The sequence below is a fragment of the Petaurus breviceps genome, unplaced genomic scaffold (assembly GCF_028583685.1).
Source record: "Petaurus breviceps papuanus isolate PSGF00001 unplaced genomic scaffold, PetGlider_PUasm1.0 98, whole genome shotgun sequence".
Taxonomy (NCBI): domain Eukaryota; kingdom Metazoa; phylum Chordata; class Mammalia; order Diprotodontia; family Petauridae; genus Petaurus; species Petaurus breviceps.
In genome coordinates this window covers 65183612-65192409 of record NW_027187460.1, presented here as the reverse complement: position 1 = coordinate 65192409, position 8798 = coordinate 65183612, and the positions used below count along the sequence as shown (strand labels likewise).

Below are 8798 nucleotides of genomic sequence, written 5' to 3'. Positions count from 1 at the left end.
ATAACGTTGATCAGCACAATGACACAATCACAATTCATGATGAAACATGCTACCCACCTCCAGTGAGAGCTGATGGACTCGGAGTTTTGATTGAGCACGTTTTTTTTTTTTCATATAGCCAATGTGGTAATTTGCCTTGTTGACTATACATACTTATATTGTTTTTCCCCTTGCTTTCTCAACAGGTGGGGGTGGGAGGGAAAGGTGAGAATGAAAGAATTCAGAACTGAAAATTGAATAAAACTGAATTTTTAAGATAATGATCAAGATTGGATTGAGAACTACAAGATGATCCATGGAAGTGGGCTCTTCTCCACCTCTTCCTACCTTACAATCAGACACCAGTGTCTTAGGGGCTTTGTCTCCCTCAACCCCACATGAGGGCACCTTTTCTGTCTCTTTCCTCAAGTGCCAAAACTCCTAGTTCTGGAATGCTTGTACAACATGCTCTTGGGATCCCTCATCATCCTAGATGCGATCCTTGTCTCTTCTAACATATGTTGCCTAGAATGGGCGAACAGTTCAGACACAATAGAGGGACAATGGAAGAAGTAGTGGATTCAAATTTAGATTACCTGAGTTCAAATCCTTTGACTCCCTGTGTAATTTTTGGCAAGACATATAGCCTGGGCCTCAGCTTCTGCATCTGGAAATGAGGAGGCCAGGGAGTCACTAAGCCCTTTTCCATCTCTAAATCTACAGTTCATTTATTGGTCTGACTAGAGAAGAGTACAGTGCCAGAGAACAGTTATCACCTTCATTCTGGTCACCATACTTCTATTAAGGCAGCCTAAAATCTCACCGCACAAACTCAAGAACTTTGGAATTGATTTGTGATGTGAGATACACTGGTATGGTGTACCCACATCAGAGAAGGTGCTGTGCTCTATGAACAAAGCAGAATTGAAACAGCTCAAAAGAAACACAGAATGCACGAATTTTGAGAATCCTCTACAAATGTTCACAGGGACTATTTGTGCCTGAACTGTGGTAGAGCATTCCAAGCTTGTACCGGTCCGATCAGCCATAGTCGGACACATTGAAACTTGTTGTTAGCATAGTGATGTCATTTTGGTCCTCTTTGAGAAGGAAAGACAACAACCAATCAACGACATACATCTATAAATCCCCTAGGATCTAAGTCCCTTAGTATCCTTTTATTAAGGGGATTTGTCTGTGGAGTTTGGATTCAGTCAAAGGGCTACATTTGAGGACCTAGAGGTTGCAAGTCCCCGACTCCTACCCTAGGTCTTTTCTGCAGCAAGTTCCAAGTTTCAGTCATATGGAAGGTCAGATGTTCCTTCAAAGACCCTCTCTGGGCTAAAGCAGAAACTGGATAACATCATGGTGGTTTTCTCTTCTGAGCAGTGCTGAACATAGATGGCACATGTGGAAATCCCAGAACTTTGGCATCATGGATAGAAGCTGCAGCGAGGCAAACTTGGTTTTGATGTCAGGAAAAACTACCCAGGAATTAGAATGCTCCCCAAATGGAGTGGACTGCCTCTCGACATGATGAGTTTCTTCTCATCACTAGAGGTCTTCAAAGAGAAAAGCTGTGGAATTCCTCATTAGGGATTCTTGTTCAGATACAGATTGGACAAATGTCCTTTCCAGCTTTGAGATTCAGGGAAAATCTTTTTAGAAACCTCTTATTCCTGTGGGCAGCTAGGTGGGGCAGTGGATAGAGTGTTAAGCCTGGAGTCAGAAAGACCTGAGTTGAAGTTTTATCTCAGGCACTTACTAGCTGTGTGACCCTGGGCAAATCTCTTTATCCTGTTTGCCTCAGTTTCCTCATCTGTAAAATGAACTGGAGAAGGAAATGGCAAAGCACTCCAGTATCTCTGCCAAGAAAACTCTAAATGGGGCTCACAAAGAGTGAGATATGACTGAAAAGACTGAACAATATACAATAGCATTGCTTTGCCCAGTTCATAAGTCCAACAACAAAACACTGTGTAGTAGGTACTGTGTTAGGTACTAGTCAAGTCAGTCTGCTCTCTGAATCCATTCTCTCCCCATTCTCATTCATCTTCTACCTGCTGGTAAATATTCCTAGATCATATGACTGATCATGTCACTTTGCTCAATAATTTATGTTGCTTCTCATGCCTTTTAGGTTAAAACACAAATTCTGTTCTTCATTTGAAATCCTTCACAGTTTGACTCCAGCCTATCTTTCCAAGCTAATTACACAACTCCTCCTTACACACTTTATGCTTTAGCAAAAATGGACTTCCTGATGGTTCCCATATACAAATTCTTTCTCCCTCCCTTATGTCTTTCCATAAACTGCCTCCCCATACTTATTGGCTTCCTCTTCTCTCCCCCATACTCATTGGCTCTCCCCTCCTTCCCCCATACTCATTGGCTCTCCCCTCCTTCCCCCATACTCACTGGCTCCCCACCCCAGCTGCTCCCTGGCCCCACCTTTGGAATGCTGTCTCTCCACCCCTCCACTTCATGGAATGCCTAGCTTTGTTCAAGGCTGAGTTCATAGTACCCCTTCTAGAAACCCTTCCTGATTTCCTCAAGTGTTTGTTTCCATCCTCACTCCCATTGTTTGTACTTATGCTGTATTTTACTTATCGGAGTCCATGTTTTATCCCTCCAGGAGAATGTGAGCATCTTGAGAGCAGGCCTTATCTCAATTCTGTATTTGGAACTCTGAGGCCTGGTCCATAGAAGGCATTTAATAAATACTTGTTGATTCAGGAAGTTATCACACTGATAGGAAAGCTATATTTGCGTCTAAAGTAACAATAGAGCACTAAAACAAATCCCACATGTTGGTTTTAAATTAGAAAATGCTTTGTTTGTTCCATGTTCTGGAAAGGATATATCTATTTCAAGTGAATTTGAATGAGGTGAGAACAGATGGGATAGTAGGATTCTCCTGGACATAAATAGGGGATAGTTGGCATAAGGGTGAAAGGGAAGGTCCTCAGTACTTTTTGGCTGGTTTGACTCTCCCTGGGTGGTCATTTGAATGAAAGGTATGAAGTTCAAAATTATTCCACCTGTACTCCAGCCATTGTCTTCCTGAACCACCTGAACCATGGACTCCACTCCTGGTACCAGCCTGGGATTTGACAGATGAACTTTGGCCTGTTTTTGCCTAGAACTGGGCCTCCATTTCACTTTCTGGCCATTTCAAAACCACACCATCCCACAACCATCTTTTCCTGCCCTTCTTCCTCCATTAAAATGTAAGCTCCTTAAGGGTATGGATAGCATTATTTGCTTGTATTTGTATCCCTCGTATTTAACACAGTGCCCGGCACATAGAAAATGCTTAATAAATACTTTATCATGCAATCACTCACGTAAATTAGGGGGAAAAAATCCAAGACTATGGCCCCTGCCCCTCAAGGATCTCACATACTAATGGGGGAGAAAACATGCCAATAATTAGGTACATACCTGAATTCATTTATTTATTTATTTTTAAGCAATTGGGGTTAAGTAACTTGCTCAAGGTTACAGGGCCAGTTATTTCTGGGTGTGGTGCTAAGTATCAGAGCCCAGATTCGATACCCCAGGTCATCTTGACACTGGGGCCAGTGCTCTTACTCGCTGTGCTACCTGGCCGCCCCCATACCTGAATTTAAATCCAGCTTCAGACACTTACTAACTGTGTGACCCTGGGCAAGTCACTTAATACATCTGCCCCCGTTTCCTCAACCATAAAACAGGAAAATGGTAATATCTACCTCCTGGGTTTTTATGAGGATCAAATGAGATATTGATAAAGTGCTTAGCACAGTGAGTGGCACACAGTCAGCACTTAATAAATATCTTTCTCCAACATACAAGAGATATACAGTGTAAATGGAAGTTAATCTCAGAAGGGAAGCTTTAGCAGTGGGAAGGATTGGCAAAGGCCTTGTGCAGAAAAGGTGGGATTTGAGCTGAGTTTTGAAGAAGGCAGAGAAAAAAGGAGGCAGAACTGAAGAGGGAGAACATTTCTGGCATATAGGTGGCATGAAGTTGGGAAACAGATAAATTATGTTTGAGGAACAGCACAGAGGCCAGTGTTGCATCATCAAACAATATGTAGAAGGGAGTAAAGTGTAAGTATGTTGGAAAGGTAGGGAGATCACTTTGGCAGCTGTAATGGTAATGGAAATTTGAAGATCTTCCCTGCCCCTAAATAAGCCTAAGGGAATTTGAAAACCTTCCCTGATTTGAAGATCTTCCCTGCCCCCTAAAAGGCTGACTGTAATCACATGGAGCCTGTGGTGGGAGGATTTTGCTGAAGGTAGAGCAGAGCCCACAGGAAGCTGGGAGTCAGAGCAGTTAGAGATGGAGAGAGGAGAGGATGAACCTAGGCAGACAGGTAGGCTTGTGAGTATTGATTTGTGGGAAGGCTAAAGGATGATGTGGCTCTCTGCTACATTGTGGTGGATTTAACTTCTATGTTACTATGAAGAATTCGGTTTCCTGGTGTTGGGATTTGGTTTTCTGCTGTCTGAATAAATGTTTTGCTTCTGTCTTATATATGGAGAGTCTGCTATATTTTGTGATTGAGCACTACGCTGACATATTTACAGTTGCCGTGGGTACTGTGAATATTGAGTTGACGCTACAGCAGTTAAATGTGGGAGACTTATGGCAGGAAGACTAATTAGAAGACTACTGTAATTATTCAGGTAAGAGGTAATGAAGGCATAAATTAGGGTGGTTGATATATGAGTGAATAGGAAGTGCTATACACACATATATGTACATATGTAGATATACATACACGCAAGATTTTGTTACAGCAGGGATCAGATATGTGGGGTGAGTAAGAAGTCAAAGATGACACTCAAGTAAGGAGAGCTCTCCACAGTAGCAAGAAAGGTGGGAAAATAACAGGGTGTGGGGAGAAAGATAATGAAATGTGTTCTGGACAGAGACATCTAATATGAGAGGTTCAAAATTCAGTTGGTGATACAGAACTGGAAACTGGGAGAGAGATTAGGAATCTGGGCTTCATCTGCATAGAAAGGATAGTTGAATTCCTGGAATCTGAGAAAATCATTAAGTAAAACAGTATAGAGAGAAAAAAGAAGAGTGCCTTGGAGGACACACATGGGTTTGTAGATAAGGACCCAGCAAAGGAGACCAAGAAGGAATGGACAGATAGAGAGGAAGAGAACCAGGAGACAGCAGTGCCATGAGAACCTACAAGAAGGGGATGATCAACAGCAGACAAGTCAAAAAGGAGGATGATGAGAACATCTTCGTAGTTTTAATTACCTAACCCAACAGGACACAATTCAATGTGTCATAGCGTTGTTCCCCAAAAAGTTGGACATCCATACAAATCCTCATAAACCTCCTTGGGAAAAAAGTGTCCACATTTTATGGTTTTCTTTGTTTTTTATTTAGCAGAGGTAGGTGCCATAAGTGATGATATGACATAAGTGACATATAATATGAGGAAATCCACAGCAAATGAGTAGGGGAAGAAATTATATCTTTATTTTCACTAAACACTATCTCTAATTTAGCATTTCTTTAACAAAGCTTCTTTCTCAAAGAAGGGGTCCACAGGCATTACCAGAGTGCCAAAGGAGTCCATGACCCCAAAAAGCCTTGTATCAATGGTACGATGACAACTCTTCATCCTTCAGAATAGGTGGCAGAGTATGTGAGTGAAGCTATTTAGACACTTCCAAGGCTCCCTCCCCTCCCCATCTCCTCCCAATCTGTAATCTTTACAATACCTTAAACATCTTTGATGACATTTCTTATTTGATAGCTGTTTTCCAATTCAGAGTTGTGATAATTTAAAATCTGTTTTTACCCCTGACTTGGGACACCTTCTAAAATTAATCGTTGAGATTCCACTTTCTTAAAACTGAGGATTTTTAAAAAACCTGCTAAAATTAGAAGATGAAGAACCACAGTGGCCCCAGCCCAAATGCCACTGTCAACACAGATGAGACTTCTTTTCATAATCAGATACCAGTGAGCGCCCCCTGCACAGCTATCACTTCAATTTCCAAATGAGCTCCCTGTGATAAAATAAAGAAACAAATTCTATAAGAATTTAAAACAATTTCAGAGCTCCTAAAAATGTTCCATATGCTGATCTTTTCCAAAGCACCCCCCCCTCAATTTTTTCTGATGGGTCTTTTATTTTTACATTTTCATTTAAAGTTTTGAGTTCCAAATTCCATTCATCTCTCCTTCCCTGCCCTCTCCCCTCCCTGAGATAGTAAGCAATCAGATACAGACTATACATGGGCAATTATGTAAACCATTTCCATACTAGTCATTTTGCACAAGAAAACTTGAACAAAAGAAAAAAAACTCTGGAGGTGGATAGAATGCTTCATCATTAGTCCTTTAAGATTGTCTGGAATCATTATACTACTGAGAATAGCTAAGTCATTCACAGTTCTTCACAGAACAATATTGCTCTTACTGTATACAATGTTCTCCTGGTTCTGCTCACTTCATTTTGCATCAGTTTATGTAAGTCTTTTCAGGTTTTTCTGAAATCATCCTGCTTGTCATTTCTTACAGCACAATAATATTCTATTACAATCATATACCATAACTTGTTTAGCCATTCCCCAGTTGATGGGTATTCCTTTGATTGCCAGTTCTTAGCCACTACGAAAAGAGCTGCTATAAATATTTCTGAACAAATAGGTCCTTCCGCCCCCTCTTTTTAGACATCTTTGGAATATAGACCTGGCAGGGGTATTGCAAAGCAGATCTTTTAAAAGTTTGCTTAGCGCATTTCATATCCCAGTTAAACCACCATAATAACCTTCCTCCCCTCCCAATGCCACTTATAGTAAATAAATGCTTGGCAGTGGGTAGTCATGAACTGAAGTCCCTGGAAGTTATACTTTTGTAGAAAGGGGGAAAAAGTGGATTGTAAAATTCCACCTAAAACCAGATGCTAGAGGAATAGCCAAGGAAAAAAGAATAAAGATGTTATAGCATAGAATAGAAAGATTGCCAGGGAACAGGAAAAAAAAAGGCCAAGTATGAAAATAAGACTGTTAACTAATATTTAAATATCATTTCTAAATTTCAATTTTGTATGTTTCATCTAATTTTTTGCTTTTTTTGGGAGGGAGAAAGGCAGGACAATTGGGGTTGACTTGCCCAAGGTCACAGGGCTAATTGAGTGTTAAGTGTCTAAGGCCAGATTTGAATTTAGGTCCTCCTAACTCCAGGGCCTCTTCACTGTGCTCTAATTAACTCTATTCACCGAGTGCTCTATTCACCCAGCCACCTAACTGCCCCTTCTTATTTGATTCTTACAGCAATCCCTGTGAGACAATAGCAGCCATTATCACACACCCACCGCCATTGTATAGATGAAGAAACTGAGGATGGGAAAGGTTAAGTGACTTGCTATTGGTCATATAATTCCACATATCAGAGCCAGAATCTGAACCTAGGTCTTGTCTGACTTCAAGTTTTAGGTTCTTTCTACTACTCCCTGCCACCAACTGCAAATGATAACCACAAAAAGAATGAAATTGAAACTATTTCCTTTGAGTAGCAAGAAACAAGCTTTTTAGTTTGTGGATTCCTTTGGAAGAGCAAGAAGGACCACCTGTCCATTGGCAGAATGACAAACTTTGAGAACTAGAAGAGACTGTAGAGATCATCTTACTAACAGCTTTCGAATTTCATTTATTTTATTTTTTGCTCATGGCACAGTATCCTTCACCTTCCGGAATTGAGGGGCATTGAATTTTTAAGCTGACAACAACGCTGGGTCCTCTCCCTGGGCCTTGGAACTCCTGTCCTCCCTTCCTTTCCTGTGCCCCTTACCTTCCTCGTTCTTTATTTCCCGCTTTAGAAGGCATCTGAAGACACAGATGAAGAGCAAGCAGCAAGCAGCAGCTATGGATGGGGCTGGAGAAATTTCCAGGTCGAACCAGTATAAGGGATATGTATATTTATGACCCTTTCCTATGGAGCAGTTACTGATGAAAAGGGTAGAAAGTGTCTTTGTGTAGGGGGAAGCAAAGGATCTGGTATATGCCGCTGTTCTAGAAGAATGTTTGATGCCTATGAAGAATAGAAAAATAGCCTCAGACACTTAACTAGCTGTGTGACCTTGGGCAAGTCACTTAACCTCAACTGCCCTGCCCTCCCCACTCCAAAAAGTTAAAAAAAATGGAAAGATAATTTTTTTTTGGGAGGACAATTGGGGTTAAGTGACTTACCCAAAGTCACATGACTAGTGTGTCAAGTATCTGAAGCCAGATTTGAATTCAGGTTCTCCTGACTCCAGGGCTAGTGCTCTATTCACTGAGCCACCCAGCCCTCCCAAAATAACTTTCTTTTAAGAAGCACAACTTTAATACAGGATTTAGACAGTTTTGGAAAGTAGTATAGAAGTGAGGACTCAGAAGTTGTCAAATGTGGAGTGATGTCTTGTTTGTGTGGGACTAGTTTAATGTCACAAAGAGGCAGAGAGAGACCTTGTATTTATTAAAAGTAGAGAATCTAGGAAACTGGAAAAACTAAAATTAAAACTAGAAAAATGTTAGTTTAAAGAAAACAGTTTCAAGGTACCAAAAAGACTATGTTGTGGGGAACTTTAGGGAGTTGCAAAACATGATGGTATGCCTGCCAATTTGCATGCTTTCTAACTAAAGAAGGTAAAACTAAGAAAATGACAAATTCTATAAACTTCCATTGAAAAAGGACTGTTTGGGGCAGCTAGGTGGCACAGTGAATAGAGCACTGGCCCTGGAGTCAGGAGGACCTGAGTGCAAATCTGGCCTCAGACACCACACACACACACACACACACACACACACACACACACA

General features: G+C 41.1%; 1 protein-coding gene across 3 annotated transcripts in view; it reads right to left on the bottom strand.

Moving 5' to 3' along the window:
• Positions 1–5347: 5347 nt before the first annotated feature.
• Positions 5348–8798, bottom strand: part of RIDA (reactive intermediate imine deaminase A homolog) — a 17582-nt gene continuing 14131 nt past the window's right edge. For all 3 annotated transcript variants that reach the window (XM_069080926.1, XM_069080927.1, XM_069080928.1), the window contains one exon: positions 5348–6005. In XM_069080926.1, coding sequence (XP_068937027.1) covers positions 5949–6005 — 57 coding nt within the window. In that variant the 3' untranslated portion in view covers positions 5348–5948. The remainder of the gene's footprint in view (positions 6006–8798) is intronic.